The 19417-nt window shown below is 47.0% G+C and overlaps 1 protein-coding gene across 4 annotated transcripts in view; it reads right to left on the reverse strand.

Moving 5' to 3' along the window:
* Window positions 1-19417, reverse strand: part of arhgap24 (Rho GTPase activating protein 24) — a 112694-nt gene that overhangs the window by 39624 nt on the left and 53653 nt on the right. For all 4 annotated transcript variants that reach the window (XM_062554135.1, XM_062554134.1, XM_062554138.1 and 1 more), the window contains one exon: window positions 18442-18529. In XM_062554135.1, the coding sequence (XP_062410119.1) occupies window positions 18442-18529 (88 nt within the window). The remainder of the gene's footprint in view (window positions 1-18441; window positions 18530-19417) is intronic.

The raw sequence follows: 19417 nt of genomic DNA on the forward strand, positions 1-19417 counted from the left end.
CTGAGGACCAACACCATGGGCTGCATCTAAAATGGTGGACTATCACAAATGTCAAACTGTCACAAAAATGTCCAAGTGTCCCAGAAAAGGGCCTAATACCACCTTACTGACTGCCCACACTAGCTTTGACACACACACACACACACACACACACACAGAGAAAGACACACGCACGCACACACACGCATTCATGCAAGACTGCATGAGTTTCTATCCAAGAATATCAATGACAACAGATTTAAACACACACACACACACACACACACACACACACACACACACACACACACACACACACACACACACACACACACACACACACACACAAACACACACACACACAAAAGGCATAGGCTGCAAAAGGCCAAACACACAGGGCTCCCCCAATAAACACACACACAGAGAGAGACACACACAAGCTCTCTCTCTCTCAAAAGGTTGAAGTCAAAAGGCTCATTTTTATCAACCTTTCCAAAATGTCACATCTGACTTGAAATGGAAACATGCAGTGGTTGACTGACACCTCTCTCAATACACATCACTACAGATAGAAAGATTCCATTCAAATGAAAATGAAGTTGTTCTATTTTCTATACGATGAATTGTTATTTTTGTCCGGAAGTAATAATTTCTCTATGAAGTCAATGAACATCACAGAAGTGCAGATGGTAGGGGTGGCACGGTTCACAAAATCTACGGCTCGGTTCGTATCACGGTTTAGGGTCACGGTTTTCGGTTCGGTGCGGTTCTTGTTGTTATTTTTTCTTTTACTCTTTAACACTCCAGAAACATATTTCAGCACATAGCTTAATCATCCACAATTAGGCTAGAGTATTTAGAGAATAGTTATCATGTAATAATGCACAAACTGAATTTGACATAAAGCACATTATTGTCTGAGGAAACTTGAAGCTTCAGTTGAGATTTTGATAAAGCAAGAGGGAAGATGATTTCAACAATCTTATCATTTATTTGGCAGGGATGGTGCACCAGCACAAAATGTAGGTCGTCCACCCATATGTTTCATTGCATCGCCTTTTTATCGCTCTCCTTTCATATAGTGTGAATGATTTTTTAACAAGATGTAAAGCTTGTCTTTATTTGAAACACACACACATTATGTAATTATTTATTCATTCTATATACTGACATGTCTGATATTCATAACAGCAAACTTAATGCAGATTATAGCCTAGCCTACTATTCATTATAACTCCACCTCTTAAATTCAGCTGTCTGGCTGAAGCCTCAAAATATTGTAAACAAAGTAGCAGGCTAAGCTCATCATACTCTACTGGTTGGACTCTTCAGTTTCCCCACATGTGTTTTAGTTTCAAGGTAAGCTAATACTTTTTCTCCTTGGGACAGGCCCGTTTAAGCCTTGGAGTTGAAAACATTGGTATTGAGATGGTCAGTCAACTTGAATGCAAGAGATATCAAATGTCTGATGCTAACCGTTTTTAACAGTAATTTAGCTAATCGTCTTCTGTGCGTCATTGCGTTCACGATTGTGAATGTTCTATTTGGATTAATGTGCATGTCGAGCGCGCACGAGAGCGGGGCAAGGAGAATGAGTTTACTTCTTTACTTACTTCGTTTGGTAAAGTTGCACGCATAGTCTACAGTTGCGGAAGAACATGCTTCCACCCGAGCAGGGTCAGGTGCATTATCAGTTTGACCACGCTAGGGATGATCTCTCGCACTTGCCATTTCTAAAACCTTGCGCGCAGCACTCAAAACTCCATACTCCTACTCTCGCACGTAAGGGAAACACGTCGTCACATATGTGAATCAATTGCGCATGCCATAACTAGCCTGAACCGTAGGACCGTACGACGAAAACACACTCCGAACCGTGACATGCGAACCGCACGGTTCGGAGCATTTTTCAAAAACCGTGCCACCCCTAGCAGATGGCATGCATCATTAAACAATCCATCCTTTGAAATCCCCCTATACAACACATGAATATCATGCCATAAGGAGTTTTATGATTAACACAATTTAGCTACACATACAGTATATTTAGCGCATGCATAAAGGCACATAATCTTATGAATTCTGCTTATTAAAGCTCTTTCTAGGTTTCTATTTCACAACTACCATTCAGGTTCACAACGATGAATATTTCCCTTTACATCTTCAGACTGATGGGATCACTGTAGATAATCACTGCAGATAAATATAATGGTAAAGTATTTTGTATGGGTGTCCAGGTGGTAAAGGGTGAAATATCACTTTTATGGCTTTGCCCACTCTCACCTCTCCAAGAGACTGATCATAATTGCATGAGCATTCCTATCAGCTATTTACTATTTCTATCAGTTATTTACTGGTCTGTCAGTGTGTTTATTGCACATGTACACAGAACAGACAGAAAAGTCAATTACTCCGGTCAATGCTAATCAAATAAACAAGCAATCTACAACCCTATTAGATAAATATGCTGTTGACTAGTTATATGATAAAATATGGAACGCTCTTCATAAATAAGCCACCAAACAGGCTCATCAATCAGAGGGGGCAGGCAGTGTCCGTGTGTGGTTAGAAGCAACAGAATAAGGAAGAGGCAGGAGCCTCCATCATGCACCGCACATGATATAAATAATGGCAGTAAAAGAATGAACTATAAAAGTCCCAGAACTCATTTTTATTCTCCCTCCCACCCTTATTTATTATGCCTGGATGGATCGCACTGGCCCAGCAAAGTGCTGCTCAATAGGCAGGCCGGCGGATTTGTGTGGCACATCAAAGAATGATTCATGGCGGGGAGAACGTGAGGTGCCTTTTGTGAGATTAAATAACGGCAGGTCTCTTAGGCGCACCATAAACACCATTATGTTACTCACACGCTATGCCAGCGTCTGCCACTGCAATGCGGGCCGGGCCATGGAAACTGCCCATGGAAATTATACCGCATGTTAATAGGAAGCTCCTCCAATGTGAAGCCTGATGCCACAGGACAGAGAGAGAGAGAGAGAGAGAGAGAGAGAGAGAGAGAGAGAGAGAGAGAGAGAGAGAGAGGGGGAGAGAGAGAGAGAAAGATACTTTTTCCCTTGATCTAACGAGGGTGCCTGAACATCTCGTGGCTGGCTCATATTTACAGGTGATTAGTGGCTGTGAGGTGTGCTGGCGCTGTGATGTCAGAGACAGGTAGACATGCAGAGAGCAATCTCCCCCGCGCTGCTGAGAGGGTTCGCAGCTCATCCAGAACGCTTTTGGAGAGCAATAACAGCCTTAATTGCCAGGGAGGGGAATTAAAACTGATTTGGAAAAAATGATCAGACATGCCTCAATGCTCCTGCAATCCTCTGCCATTGACCCAGAGCGCACTGTGGAACACCAAAAGCAGTTAAATCTGTCTTCATTGGGAGAAGATCAATAGCGAGGTTCTGTGTAGAATAATTAGGCTGCATTCATTCAAAAAAGGGGGGAGAAGGAGGCAAGACTGAATGCAATGTGTTTATTGTGCTTTAGAAGCGCTGTACATGTCTATGCCACATGGGGGCAGGAGAGAGGCCAACTAGCCCACAGCTCAAACTGCATGAGGGACCATATACTTTACATACACTAACTTATGATAAGCTTGGAAAAAACAGATTGATGCGGCCTCCTTTCAACTATTCACACTCACTCTTGAAAAATACAGTAAAACATAAATAAAACAGCATATATATTGCTTAAACTCACCCACCCAGCTACCTGAAACGCTCTTTAGGTCTTGTTTTTAAATCACACGATCAAAAATTATCCTTTCACTAATGTTGCAAATGTTGGCTTTAACTTCAAAAGCATTCAGTGTGGCTTTAAATGCATTAATGTCAATGTTCTTTCAAAGAGAGAGGAAATTCCTTCTTAATAAGTCCCTTTGAGCATCCTGCCAAATCTGTGACCTTCCAAAACAGAAATCAATCTCACTTCTAATATACTGTATCCCCAAAGACAAACAACTTCTAAAGCATTCCCTTCTTCATATACAAGTCATTCATTTCCTCTTTCATGAGAAAGGAAACATGTGTGGATTTGTTCACCCCTTGACAAACACCGAGTCTCTTCTGCATAGGGGTACGAGAGCTGACGAACTGTGGGAGTTGACCCAGTCTCCCCACCGATCATGACACAAAACAAAGGTGGAAATGCTGCAGACATTTCAGCTGCTTACATCATCTGGGCTGGGTGTGGAGCACCCGAAGCAAGCTTCCTCCAGTGGATTTACCGCCCGCACGCACACCCGCCGAGCTGCCCTGCCTCGTTTCAATCACAGCTCATTCCACACTCTCGCACACACACACACACACACACACACACACACACACACACACACACACACACACACACACACACACACACACACAATGCGCACATACTGTACACACAGCGCAGTGATGCATTGATGCCAGATCCAGACAAACAGCAGGGCACTGCCAAAGCACTTGAACAGCTTGTTATACAAATGCCACAGATAATGGCAGCTGATAGAAGACCCTCCGGCGGGTAGACGCAGAGGTAGACACAAAATGTACTCTTAACTTCTGGAACTCTATATGTGGAGCGCACAATACAGCAGGGCAATGAGCCACCATCTCAAACCCCACGCTGAAAGGCAAAAGACACAGCAGCCAGATCATACTGATTAGACCACTAGCAATGGAGCAGCTAGTATTTCACTTCACACTCTGGGCCAAGTAAAGTCCTGCTCTTCAACAGTTCAACAGACTTAAGAATTACAAGGAACTGAAGGCAACAGATGACTCCAGGGGCTCGGCATAGACATGATTTCCATTCAGAGCTCATGTTTCAGATGGATGACTGTTTTTCCTGCTCTTTCCAAAGAATCTTCACCTCTAGGAACGAAACACCCCCATCAGATATGCGGCTGGCCAGTCACATAGTTACTGTGTATGTATGCCATCAAAACAGCAGACAGCTACTGTGAGATTCTCAGGCCGGCTCTCGGCAGACTTGTCTGCTGTCAGTTCATTGATAACACACTGGCAGACTCCTTCATCTTCCCCTCCGTTCAGTAATTACCAACTTGGCTATACAATGCACTGAATCAGTGAAGGGTGATGAATGATAATGAAACACTCTCTCTCTCTCTCGTTCTCTCTGTCTCTTTCTCCCTCTCAAAAAGGGGAAAAATCTTGGTGGGAAAATACCGGAAATGTTATAACTATAGTTTCTGTGGTATAAAGGCTTAGAGTGGAAAGTGTTACTGTTCTTACACGTACAACATCATTTTTGAAATGTTCATACCAAATCATATACTTTATAACATACACATGCAGCTATGTGACTTTTGTGACTATTCAACTGTAAAAGTTCAAATGTTTTACTTCAAAACCTAATGAAAAACAAACTTGCGCCAGGGTTCATTAATCTAAATCTATAAGCATAAAATAGGGAACAAAAAATGTAATTGTCAGGGTGCATATATGTGCAGAGCCACATGGGGGCAGTACAACTACCATTTGAGATGAGAATGAGTCTGATCATCATGCCTAGCATGGTGCCAGGTTCATGTGTGGCATGACATTGTGTCAAGTTGAACATGGCACACCAGATGCTACCTCATGCTCAACCAATCACAGGTCCACTCATGAATCACACACACGTCTCATTCTGATCCATGTACAAAGCCATTGGAAAGGTCACATAAGCCATTGCTGCCACAAGCTCAGGATCGTATGACACAAAGGAGCAAGCCTGGCGGTAAATGGATTGAGATTGAGGTTGTGCATCTCCAGCTCAAAGTGCCTCTCAAGTGGCCACGGAATCTTCTCTGATGTTCTATCATCTCCAGGAGCTCGTTACCTCACCATTAGAACCCTTCAGCAGCTCCGGTCGGGCAGTTCAAAGCGAAACACTAAAACTTTGGCCAAACTTGGGCCTGAGGCAGCGGAGGGGCCCCATGCTGAGCCCAGCGAGGCCCCGGGGCCCGGTCAGATATTTCAGCTTTATTGGACATCAGGGAGAGGGCCGCTCCACCCCCCCTCCGCCCCCCTCCACCCCCCTCCACCCAAGCAGCAGGGCATTTCCTCCAGCGCGCGCTGCCCCACCGGAGGAGAGAGATGATTAACTGCCACACAGCTCCACAGTTGCCTGTTTGATCTGCATTTCACTTGCGCACTACACGGCAGCAGCAGCCCTCATTATCTGAACCCCCATCATCATCATCATCCAGTTTGAGCCTACTGTAAATAAACACCTCAGAAAGTACAAAAGTCAAACACACAGTCCGATATGAGAGGTTAGAGTGTACCAACAACAAGCAGGCAAACGGACAGACACAACACCAGCAGACAGAACAGACGAGCCCAATGCGCAGCACTGGTGGATGGTTTATAGCACAAGGCAGTTCCACAGCCTCAGGGATCAGGAGGAGCTGTGCCGTCTCCCTTCCTCTCCACAGGACAGGAGCTGCTGCTGAGTCGACACTGTGTGTGCACACATGGAGCAGGAGTGATGACCTACGCAAAGTGTGCCTGGCCAGCACTCGCATGTAAAACAGCCAGTGGGAATGACATCAGGGGGAAATGTACGGAAACGCTCCTTTGCATCTCATTTCCATCCCGCGCTGCTGAGGAGGGCTGGTGAGTGCTGTCGGGGTCGGTGTCGTGTTTCTCCCTATTACAAGAACATCTTCTGCATGGCCCCTAAATTAGGCCTTACAGGAAGTGACAGGAAGTGTCAGAAAAAAAAAAAACACCTTCCTTCCTTCCTTCCGTGAGCAGAGCCGTCAGGCTTTTGAGCCGATCCGTATTCCTCCCACGTGCCGCTCTCCTGCTGACTCACCACAACAACACGGCGCACCGTCTCCCGCCGCCCGTCCCAGCGAGCCCAGATAATGATGATGCCTCCACAGAGGCGTGAATCTCCACGCAGGAGCCAGCAGGCACAGACACAGCGTGGCGTCCATCGCAACAGCGCATCTGCAGTCTAAACACCGGCCGGTGACGCATCCGCTCCGCCTCGCCGGTCCACCCCGCTGACCACAGGACCGGCTCCTTATCTACCTGCGCGCTGCGCCAATGCTTATCGCAGCGCCGTGCCCAGCTGAGGCTGCACTCTTCAAACCTCCAATGAGGGGCAACACCTGCAGAGTTAGCGGGCTGCTCACCGCAGGTGTCTCGTGCGTCACGCCCAGACACGGCTCTGAGTTTGCCCACACTGATCATCACAAACGGGCCAACATGACCCATGATTAGAGCCGTCTACTGCTGGAGTCCTTCATAGAGAGGTGATTGTGAGGTCAAGCAGAGGGCTTCTCATAAAAAGGCTAGAACACAGAAGTAGAAGCAAAGGGCTATTCATGGTGCAGGGCAGCGCACAGCTGCGCTTAAGCTCTGCGGTTCAATGGCACCCATCTATCTCCATTTCCACAAAAAAACTGTCAACAAACGTCCTTCTTTGGGAGATAAGGTGGAGAAGACTGCCAGTGTGTGTGTGTGTGCGTGTGTGTGTGTGTCCGTGACCGTGTCCTGGTTGCTTTGAGCCCGTATAGTCGACAGCCCATCTCCTTCTGCAGCTCCCTGGCAGTGAGCGGGCTACCTGGCGGCGCTCCAGCGTGCGTGTGTGTGTGTGTGTGTGTGTGTGCGGAGGGCCAAGACAATGGGAGACTGTGTGCTCTCCTCGCTCCTCGCTCTTTTTCTCACTTTGTGCCGCTCTGCTCCGCTCTCTCCCTCGGCCTCCCTCCATTCACACAGAGGCCAAAGGAGCCCAGATGGTGCCACCCTTCCAGCCGCACGGCTCCCGCGCCATTCCGCTCCGAGGCTGGATTTAGCCGGGCTGGAATTTGTTTGTTGCATATTTCCCTTCTCTCTTTCCTCTCATGCTCTTTCCCTTCTCCCCTTTTGGTCAGTGGAGGTCTTTATGGCGCTGGTCATTTTTGAAAAGTCTTTGTCCTCCATCTGCTTGGAATGTGGACAGAAAAGCGGTGGTTACCATGGAAAATCAGGCATCGTTTCGGTGCATCCATCTGGGAAAGTCCATCAAAATGTTCTCATTGTTCAGCAAGGGAACTCTGGAAATATTTCTTCTCATCAGATCGAAACGGAAATCCAACTTTCAAGACCACATCTGCTTAGTTGCACAACATAGTTCTTTGTACTGGCGATTACTGTAAATGGCACGATATGAACGCACAACACAATCAGAAGAGGAAAATGAAAATCATTTCATGACCTTGGGAAAGTCAAGACTCCGTGTTTCTGATAACAAACCGCAATGCAATAAAAATGTGGGCTCACCAACATACTGCATACTGTATGCATTTTGGTCGAACTTTGACACTGTCTCAGAAGGACTTCAAATTTAAATATACTGTACATAAAGCTCACTAACATGAGAAGAAATTGTTGATAGTTTCTTCCTGACCAGTGTAGACTGTGAGTGACACACTCTGTGATCAACTCCCAGAATGCCTTTGGAGGTGTTAATGGCTGTGCTTTAAGAGCCTCACCATTCCATTCCTGTCCACAGAAGCAGCGTGCTACAGAGGCTGATCAGATAAAGGGCATGTGAAGGAGAGAGAGGAGGGGTGGTGGAGAAGAGAAGGATGGAGAGAAGAGAGGGGGAATGGTGGAGAAGAGAGAAGAGAAGGATGGAGAGAAGAGAGGGGGGATGGTAGAGAAGAGAGGGATGAGAAAAGAGAGGGGAATGGTGGAGAAGAGAGAAGAGAGGGACGAGAGAAGAGAGGGGGAATGGTGGAGAAGAGAAGAGAGGGACGAGAGAAGAGAGGGGGAATGGTGGAGAAGAGAAGAGAGGGATGAGAGAAGAGAGGGGGAATGGTGGAGAAGAGAAGAGAGGGATGGGCTGGACAAGACATGAGGGCACGGAGGAAGAGAGCGAGCGGAGAGGACGAGAGGACAGTCCAGTGGTGGAGAGGAGCATGAGAGAGTGATGACCTGCTGACCCGTCCACTGGGGCTACTCTGTTTTCTAAACACTTAATTGGCTTGTGTATGAGTGTGTGTGTGTGTGTGTGTGTATGTATGTGTGTGTGTGTGTGTGTGTGTGTGGAAGGGATAGCGTGCCTGGTTTTTGTGTACAGTATGTCTGAGGAGTTTGCCTTGATTCCGTTCTAATTCACTAGTGTTTGTGTGTATGTCTGAGTCTGGATTAATGTAATGCTTCATAAATACTGTAGCGTGAACGGATGTTTGTTTTCATTTGTGCAAGCCACAACGTACTGTGTCATTAGATGAATGGCTAAATAATGAGCTAAACACTCCTTAATGTAAGCCTCTGTTTATATGTATATATGAGACCCTCGACTGGCTAAACAACTGTCTGTGTGTGTGTGTGTGTGTGTGTGTGCGTGTGTGTGTGTGTGTGTGTGTGTGTGTGTGTGTGTAAGGAAGGAGTGTCTGACATATTGTTAGCGCCAGGCAGCCAGGCACACAGCATGTGTGCAGGGCAGCTCCATGAAGGTTACTTATAATTTCAGATTGGCTCAAGGTCTCCGAAGCACTGGCCACCGTATCTGTGAGATAGCAGTGATATTAAAGCCAAGGATGGTGCATGAGGATTCAATAACTAAATACACTATGGGACGCTGATCTCATATAGAGTATGTTCCACGGTTATCACAATCACATACTGTAGGACAGGACAGAAGGTCAGGACAGTGAGATGGGGAAAATGGCCTGATATCTAAACAGTGTTATGATGGCACCACTGGGTGCCGGGCAGCTACACAATAACAGGCGAGGAAAAGCTAGAGCGTCTATTTTTCCCTCCATAAATCAGAGGACTGAAATAATAATAACAGCAAATTGTCTGAGTATATCATGGCAAAGCAATTCTACCCGCTGCAGAGACTTCAATTCATTCAGAGACAAGAACCACAAGAAGTAGTCTGAAACACTGAAATTCTTTTAATTCATATGATCCCAACCAAGCTATAATGCAAACACTTCATTCGCTGCAGCAAAGAATGGAGAGGCAAAAGTGATGCCTTGGCAGTTGTTGTCATCTGTGAACTGAAACAGAGGAATCACAAGTGGAGGCTGTGCCTTTGAAGAGAGAGAAAAGGCTTCCAAGTTGGTGACATTCAATCTTACACAACACTATAGCAATTATATGTGGTTTGGCCACTGCTCATCCTAAATAAACAGAACAAGCAAATATTCTGCATAATCATGTTTTGAAGATGTTCCAAAAAATGTGTGGGAGAAATTATTCCAGATTAATTCACTGACCTTGCCAAATTCAGATCATGGAACCAGACATTATAATATCTCCTGGGTTTGTATGGCCACGATTTTCCATGTTTCTGCTATGTAATGTGTGATTTCATATGACATCTACTAAACTGGCCATGACTCTGGAGATATTTTTTTGTCCTGCAAAGATCAGACTAACAGACCCTTATGCACCTTTCCAATCCATGTCCTAAATATGGAGTATGAGCTGTTGCCTCTGGGCAAAAGATACCGACTCCCATTCTGTAGGCTTAACCGATTCAAGTTCTCCCTAGTACCATTATCAATTAAGCTACTCAATGATGGAACAGGGCAATAGTGCAATAACTGAAGGGGCACTTGTGCAATAACTAGTGGCTGGCAGCTTCTTTTTATACTATATTATCTGATGAGCTGTGCTTGTGCTGTGTGTGGGTTGTCGGGGGGGGGGGGGGGGGGGGGGGGGGGTAGTGCATGCTATAGCGCTTAGTTTGTTTTTTATAATGGTGTTGGGGAGGGGGTACCATATTGTATGTTTCATGTTTTATGTTGTATGTATGTTTATGTAAAAAGACAATAAAAGTACTTACTTACAATTCAACACACGGAGTGTCTCCCTAGTCCCTACAGAGTCATGTCATGAGGTCAGGTCATGTCCTGAGATACAGTATAGATGAGACTCCTGCTTGGGCTCACACACACACTGAGCCACAACAGAGGCCTTCATGTCGCAACGTCCTCTCTTGGGGACAGGAAACTGCCCACAGCGTCCAGTGTCTCTGTGGCTTTACAGCTAGTGTCCACTGTTGACACATCCCTACTGCTCAGTCCAGTGTTAACAGCTAGCCTCTGGAGCTGACCAGTGTCAGGTTTCAGCGAGGCTGTGCGAGCTGGCAGGGGGAGGTCAAATGGTCAGGGAGATTTGTGCTGGACTAAGATCTCATTGGCTACCCATGTCCAGTCCCTCTGCTCCTCTAGAGAGCTTCAGAAGCCACAGTGCCCCCCCGCCTCTCCACCTGCCCCTGTCACAGACTGGCTCATCTCTGGGGATTTGGGTGAGTACACAGAGTATGTGTAGTTGTGTGTTGGTGTTTATGTACAGTATATATGTGCATGTGCGTGTGTGTATGTGTAACCTGCGTTGTGTGGAACCACCGCGGTCCAGCCCTGCACACGCCCGGACTCGAACCCGCGAGACAGCAGCACCTCGGATCGGGAGTCGAGCACGCTAACAATCTAGCTAAAAGCCCAGGCTACTAGCTTTAATGCCAGCAGCAGAAGTGTCGGGGAGTGAGGTTTACTAACGTTCCACCGCATAGCTAACCAGCTAGCACCCGTTACACTTGCTACGAGAGGGAACACTCTGAACGTGCTGACTAGTCTTTCTGTTTGATGCTGAACCATGTTACGTTTGAGCAACATTCAGACAATACTCTTCATATTGAAGCATCCAAATGTACGGTACTATCACACACACCACTATTACTATAATATCAGGGATCCTCTGCATTAAAAAACATGAATAACGGCCCCAGTCGTGGCGCGACTGGCTGGGGCACCTGCACCGCACGCCGGCGACCCGGGTTCGATTCCCGCCCCGTGGTCCTTTCCGGATCCCACCCCACTCTCTCTCCCACTCGTTTCCTGTCACCCTACACTGTCCTATCTGATTAAAGGCATAAAAGACCAAAAAAATATCTTTAAAAAAAAAAAAACATGAATAACTATTGATGATGTTCTGTTTCTAACACATTTAGATAAAAATACATATTTCTGAAAGGACTACTGAAAGGAAAGTTGACTATTCTTGTTCTTGTTCAGACGGACTTTAGGCTAGTCTGGCTATCACCATACTAAAGTCAATCTTTTAAGATTGAACATTGGCCCCCGCCGTGGCGCAACTGGCTGGGGCACCTGCACCGCACGCCGGCGACCCGGGTTCGATTCCCGCCCCGTGGTCCTTTCCGGATCCCACCCCAGCTCTCTCTCCCACTCGCTTCCTGTCATTCTCTCTACTGTCCTGTCCAATTAAAGGCATAAAAAGCCCAAAAAATAACCTTTGAACCTTTGAAAAAAAGATTGAACATTAGTATGGGGAGGCTGCGATTTGTTTCTACTGCCCAAGAGGTGTGATCAATGGCCATCATTCAAATGACTCCGCTTGGAACACTTGGATAGTCCTTCAACCAGTCAGACCCACGGTGCCTCTTTTGGATAAGCTAGTTTCTGATTGGAGCCAAAGGTTCTGGCAGGTAACAGAGGAGTTAGATGTGCAGGTTTCCAGCCTGAGCTGCCGGGCGAAATCCAAATTCACCGGAAGTTCAGGCAGGGTTCACCCAGCCTAACTTTTAGTGGCCACATAGGTGTACACAACTCTCCTTTCACTGTGAAGTACCCACACAGATTAATTGGCAGACATGGGCGTCTGCTTCTTCAGGTTTCCAGACTGCATGATACAGAGGAGTATATTACTCTTCTATTGGCAGGGCAACGGTGTGTATAGAGTCAAGTAGTTGAAGTTTTCCATAAGTATCACTTACAGCCAATTTAATTGGAGAATGATTGACGAGACCTGGAGATCTGCCTCATCTGAATGGATGAGCTGTGTTGTTCCTCTGGCAGTCTTACCTTCCCAGCGGGGCACGCTGGTGTGCAAATGTAAAATAAATTGCTTTGCACTTTGAAGTAAATTACAGCAAAGTGCATAATACAATCGAGGCCAGGCGGCTGGCGGGCGGTAATGACTGATGCTCCGCGCTCAGCCTCCGTCCCATCCACGCTGGGGCTGGAGCTGGAGCCTGGAGCTCTGGAGCTGGGGCAGACTGCAGCAGCACAGCCCACTGCTCTGGATGCACCGCACCGCACCGCACCACGGAATCAACCCACTCCCACACCCGCTGTGTGATTTCAGCCTCTCTCACGCTCCCTCTCCCTCTCTCTCACTCTCTCTCCATCTCTCTCCCTCTCTCTCTCCATCTCCCTCCCTCCCTCCCTCTCTCTCTCCTTCTCTCCATTAGTAGGCAAATGAAAGAGCCCCTCCAGGCTGCTCTTATGAGAGGCGATTTACAAAAACATCCAATTAAACATTCTAAAAGTTATTTACCTTAATTTCATTTCCGAGCGCTGCAGCCAAGCCCTTGTATCTGTTCAGCACTTAGTCCTGTGCATCTTCCAGTGAGCTAATAGCGTTTCCTTATTGAGATTCATTCAGCAGGGGAATTGTTTATGGGGCACCCTGAGCCTCACAATTAACAATCCACTGATGCATTAGCATGATTTAGCCAAACTGCATGAGTAGCACGTGAGGTGAAAACTCTAGCTCCTACAAAGCAAACCTGTAATAACCTGACTCAGACATCCCCTACAGCCATCAGTCCGTCATTCTCTCTCTCTCTCTCTCTCTCTCTCTCTTCTTCCCTCTCTTCCCCCCATCCCCGTGTGACACGCGGGGCATTAGCGTCCAGAATAAGAGCGGCGTGTGGTAAATGGGCGGCGTGTGAGCGTCCAGTTTAGGGCGCTGCAGCAGCGCTGCACTATACTAGATCATTAGAGCGCTGGTCCTGGAGATAATGACCGCTCCCGCCGCAGCACGCTAATTAAAGCGCCACTAATAAAGGTGGAAAACCACGCCACACGGGCCCCCTGTGAACACAACATGCCCATTAAACAGCATTCACTCACTCTAGTCTATGGGCCTATGGGTGTCTTTGTGTCTGTGCGAGTGTGTGTGTGTGTGTGTGTATGTGTATGTGTGTGTGGTGTGTGTGGGGGGGTGTTGGTTGACGTCATGCTCTCTGCAGGTGCATACTCCCCTAAAGCCCCCACATTTGTACTTCCCTGTTGAGCATCCCAGCTGAGTCCCCACTCTCTCCTGCGCGTCTCCTCCACCCGCCGCCACAGTGCCAGAGCTGCACGGGGCACGGCCGAGGCGCCACAGCTATTCTTGGGCTCAGACGCAGACATTTGCATTTCAAACACAGCTGCTGTTCTTTGCTATTTGGGTATTTGGTGTGTCTCGCATAACGCACTGAAGCATGAACAATAAGCAAAACGACACAAGGCCCTAAAGTTCCTTATCAAACGTTTACTGGCCACCGCTGAAAAAGGACATTTGACTGGCGAGTCCTGGAGTGGCTTCTAGAGAGATGATGAATGGCTGTTACAGATGTAGCGCACTCCATCATTTGGCCTCAACGGCAGATTTGTTTGTGATGGAACGTTCTGAATCACTCTCTGTCAAATCACAATAACAGATGGAGCCATTTTAATGAGTAAAGTGGGAAAGTGTACTTCAGAGAACAAAAGTTGGGGACAAACAGCTAATAAATTTATATATTTCCTGCTAGTGTCTCTGTTGCTATGCAACGCACGTGTTCCGTGGCAGTTAGACTTTGTTCAAAGCAGACCGAGCCACTACATCTCATTTCTCTATTCGCTCCCTATGGACTTATATGGCGTAATATGCTTTGCATACTGTATCAGCACACTGCATGGCACACAGCTGCTAGTGTTTTCACAACATTTATCTGCCTTTCAGCGGGCACTCAGGCCCTCTAGATTTACCACCATCTCACATTTGGCACCACTTCCACATTTACCACCATCTTAAATCTGGCCCCAGCGCCAGAACTGCTGAGGCAGGAGGACAAGAGTGTCATATCAGTCTGTGGCATCATACCTCATCTATCTACAGTACCACCGCCAAACTAAAGATGGACTCCAATCATTCACAAGAGGCCCGCAGGACGTTTCTTTGGCTTCTCGCTTATTCAAATGCCAGACAGCACGCTCTAGATATTGTTTCCACTGTATCTCTGCCTCGGAGCGTTCCTTCCCAGGTTCTTTCCACCTCCGTGGCGTTCCGTGTGAGGACAAAAGCGTGTGCACCACTGGCTGACTGCACTAGTGGAGGCGGCCAGGGAGCTGCAGTGTCCTGGCGGAGACCTTTCCTCCAGACGAGCACCAGGAGCAGTATTTCACCCAGACGCCACCTCGATACGCCTCCTTCTGCTTTGTGCTCACTCATTTTAATGGCCCTCCCTTCTCTCCCTCTGTTCTCCCTCTCTTGGGTCCTTAACCCCGCAGTAGGCCCACACACATACTTGGACATCAGACAAATACCAACGGGCTTTTCAATCAAAGCACACAGCACTTGTCGGGAGGCAAAAGAACGGAGGGAAGTGCACCGCGTGGTCACATCAACACATCACAGGTGCTGCAATAGAACTTCGTAATTGATGAATGGCGTGCAGAAATGCGATTTGCTCAGTAACAAAGACTTGTTGGTATTTACAGGCCAGCAGAGTCAATAAATCAATATCTGGACAAGAGTAAACAAAAGACGTTATGAGGATGCCATAAAGGTCCTGTGAAAGGACTTTATTTATGTCAGGAGCAGAGCAGAGGCGTCGGAAGAAAAGAAAAAAAGAACAAAAGTTACACGACTTCAAGGGCTATGAAATCACCTTGGATGTGGCAAATTTACCACAGGCTTGGAACTAATCATGAGATATGTTGCAAGATCGTGAAATGGTTGCAGACATTGTTGCCGTGTGGAAAGATTTTCTCAGGGTGAACATGCTGCAGTCTCTGTGCAGACCTTACATTTTGTGTTGGTAAACACGCTTTTATCACACATACACAAAACCACAGTAGATTGAAGAATACATACTGTAGGTGGCAAAGTTGATAGCATCAAGTCACTGCACCAAATTGACTTCCTAAGTTGCAAGCTGCAACTGCAAGGTGGGTAATTCCATGTCAAATCAGATACGGTTGTTGTTGCACCATCTCAGATTGTGTTTGAACCTTGTCTAGCCTGGCTAGCACCACCACTTCACAATGAGACGTGGTCTGGGAACCAAACGTATTGAAAAAATGATCAGATCCGTTTATTGGGCGCCACGGATGCGTCTGTGCATATCATCATCTTACTTTCCTCCCTGTTTAGTTCTGTGATTGGTCCCCTATCTAAGAGCCGGTTCACACTAGTCATTAGAATGCGTCTTGGGCAAATCTGATTGCAAGTGATCAGCCAAGACGCATTTCGTTCACACCAGTATTCTAATATGCGTCTCAGCTGATCACTTGCATTCGGATTTACCTGTAGAATATAGAATGCTTATCTATTGTAAGTGCAAAAACAGTGACATTAAGGGTAGTATAGGCATACTGTAGATAAACAACTAGAGTCAAAATCATTGTTTTACGAGAATGAAAACGTATGAATGGTAACATGTTACATCATTGGCACTTCGTACACAATATGACTTCAAACACTGGCTCAACATTAATAAAGTATTGTATTTGGAGACAAAACAATGATTAATACCACTGATGCCATCCTACAATGTTTGGGCAGTCTACAAATCTTTCTTAAGATATTAATGCCCAGACATGGCCTCCAAGGTAAGGTATTTCTGAGAGCGTAAAACGTAAAAATGATACAAAATCAAGGGTGAAAAAATGTATGAAAATATTGGAATTTCACAGAAGTACTACAGGCCTTAGTTTTGGGACCTAAATAGGTGGACAAAAGCTTTGAGCAAAATTTGAGACAGTGCAGAAAACATTTTCCTGTTTTTTTATTATTATTATTATTGGTCTGATTTGACATGGAATGACTCAAGTTCATTCCACATCCTGACTGTGAATTAATGTAATGGCAAGAACATTTCCCCTTTTGATTATGATTGTTTCAAAGTGCGAAGGGCGGATGTTTTTGTTTCACGATACACGATACACAAATCAGACGCTATTTGAAGTTGAAATATTTGTTAATAAGTGTTTTGAAGATGAATGCTTCCACGGGTTGTTTATTTAGCATACAATCCCAGCACTTCCTTTCCGTTGTCAGAGATAAAAGCATGAGAAGGGGCTGAGGGAGGGGGAGCACATCTCCAGACATTTAAGATATCTAACAACGCTCCACGTTCACAGACCCTGGCGGCCTGAGTGATCCAGTAGCACAGCTGTGGGCCAGCTTAGGGAAGAATCATTCTCCTGAGGCTCACATTCCTCACATATCTCACTCTGGAAAAAAAATACATAACAACTGGCCTCACCTTCAGGTCACCTTCCCTCCCCGCCCTCTCCACCAGGTCAGGTGGCCTTGAACATTCCCCTGTGCTCAAGGCAAAGTCACTGGAGTAAACATCAGACCTGTAGACCCTCAGGGCCAATGACTGCAGAAGAAAGGGACATGCCTATGGTCCACTTAGAGACACACTAGCAGTATTTCCAGACGCTCTGCATGTTGAAATCTTGCTGAAATTGATATAATATGACTCCACTGCACTGACACCGACAGAGACAAACGGACCCGCACACCACAGCCTGCAGAGAAAAAGTGCCTATGCTAGCGGATATAAACGGAGCTCACGATTCCCCCAGCGCCGCTAGCGGCTAACGGAGCTCATCATTGGCCCGGAGCTGCCGTGGCTGCAGGAGCCTCCCTCAGACAGCACACAATTGCCTGCTCAGTGTGCTTCATCATGTGCCATTAGAGCGAGACACGAGAGGGGCATCTGCACTGAGAGGCTCAGGCAGCAGCAGTGGTAGCAGCGGCCAATTTCCTGCCTCCGAGGACCCCTGGGGCCTAGCAGCGGCACGCACCACTGACCGCTCAGCACAGGCCCGCCGGAAGCTTCCGCGAAAACCCGCCAGACCACAGGTCACCCAACCATGCCCCAGACTCCGAAAGATAAACACGCTGCCCACAGGCTCTCCCTCTATCTCTTGCGCTCTCTCTCTCTCTCTCTCTCGCTCTCTCTCTTTCTCACTCTCTCTCTCTCTCTCTCTCCCTCTCTTGCTCTCTCTCTCTCTCCCTCTCTGTCTCTCTCTCTCACTCTCTCCCTCTCTCCCTCTCTCGCTCTCTCCCTGGTGGTGAAGCATGTGGTCTCTAGGGGACTTCTCTGGGAGCTGGCACAAGTCAGCAGCTGAGATGCCATGGTCTGCTGAGCCCCAGTGGCGTGCACCTGAGAGGAAATGGCGTCCGCGCAGCTCAGACAGAGACACACACGAGACACAGCAGATGTGTGGCGCACGGAATCCGCCGCACTCCTCACAAGACACACGCCATGTCAACGGCCCCCTTTTAGCAGCTTACATGGGAGCGCCATAGAAGATACAGGGTTGTACTTGTTGGTGCAAATCTCCCACACAGCACTATAACTGCATTCGTCTGTGTAATTCTGTAATTGGCCTTCATCAGTAAGCTGCGAGGAGACAGCGCTCAAGGGGTGCATTTCCATCCTTACCTGGAATGACCTCGAACAGGAACTTGCCAGCCTCGTCCCCATTGCTTGGATGTTCTGCGACTCTGTTGCCAGGGAGATAAATGGTCCCCTAGAGAAAGCAGACGAGAGGTGTGAAACAACACAGACAAACAAGCGCATACCCAACCCCATGAGTGATGACATGGCTGAAACTCCCCAAGGAACACACACGGTGAACACAATTTCAATATTTTTAAAATGTTAAAACAAAAACAAAGGAAATCAGCTTTGTGGTTTTATATTTCAGCTGCACGCTATAAAGTCATCTCTCCTTAACCTTGCTCTGTTCATCATGACTCGATCTGTCATGTCTGTCTGCAAACGAGTCAGGAGCCCTCTAGGTCCACATCAAATCATGTTGCTTGATGTGTCCCCTAAGAGATCAGCTGCTGCTGTGGTGTTTAATCTAATGTGGATGTGCCCTTGTGAAGTGGCTCTAAACACAAAGATCTAAGAAATGAGTTTCCACAGACTCACTAACCACGCTGAAAACAGCCACTTTTTATATACTCCACATGGCCTGCCACTGGAGGGTGAACCCTGGAGTAATATTGCTGTTGTTGGTGGTAGTGTGTGTGTGTGTGTGTCAAGAGAGCTGCGTTGTCATTAAACGTGACAAAGTGCCGTTGTTGAGAGCGCAGCTCGCTGGCCGTCCGGGTCAGGTCGTGTTAAACTAATAGATCAGTCCCCCTCACCATGCAAGCTGCTGCTTTAAATAGTCATAACATCAGCACATTCTCATTTTGCCACCTTGCCAAGTATTAATAGCAGGCTGCATGGCACACAGCAAGTCTGGCACACAGACACTCTGCTCTGCTCTCCTCTCTTCTCCTCTAGCGGCTCTTCTCCATTTTCACTCTCTGTTCTCTTTATCTCAGCTCCCATCTCCATTTGGCAACCTCACTTCTACTCTTCTCATGTGTCTTTGACTTTGTACATTTTGCAGCCTTGTTTGTCT

Source organism: Sardina pilchardus, chromosome 14 (genome assembly GCF_963854185.1).
Source record: "Sardina pilchardus chromosome 14, fSarPil1.1, whole genome shotgun sequence".
Lineage (NCBI taxonomy): Eukaryota > Metazoa > Chordata > Actinopteri > Clupeiformes > Clupeidae > Sardina > Sardina pilchardus.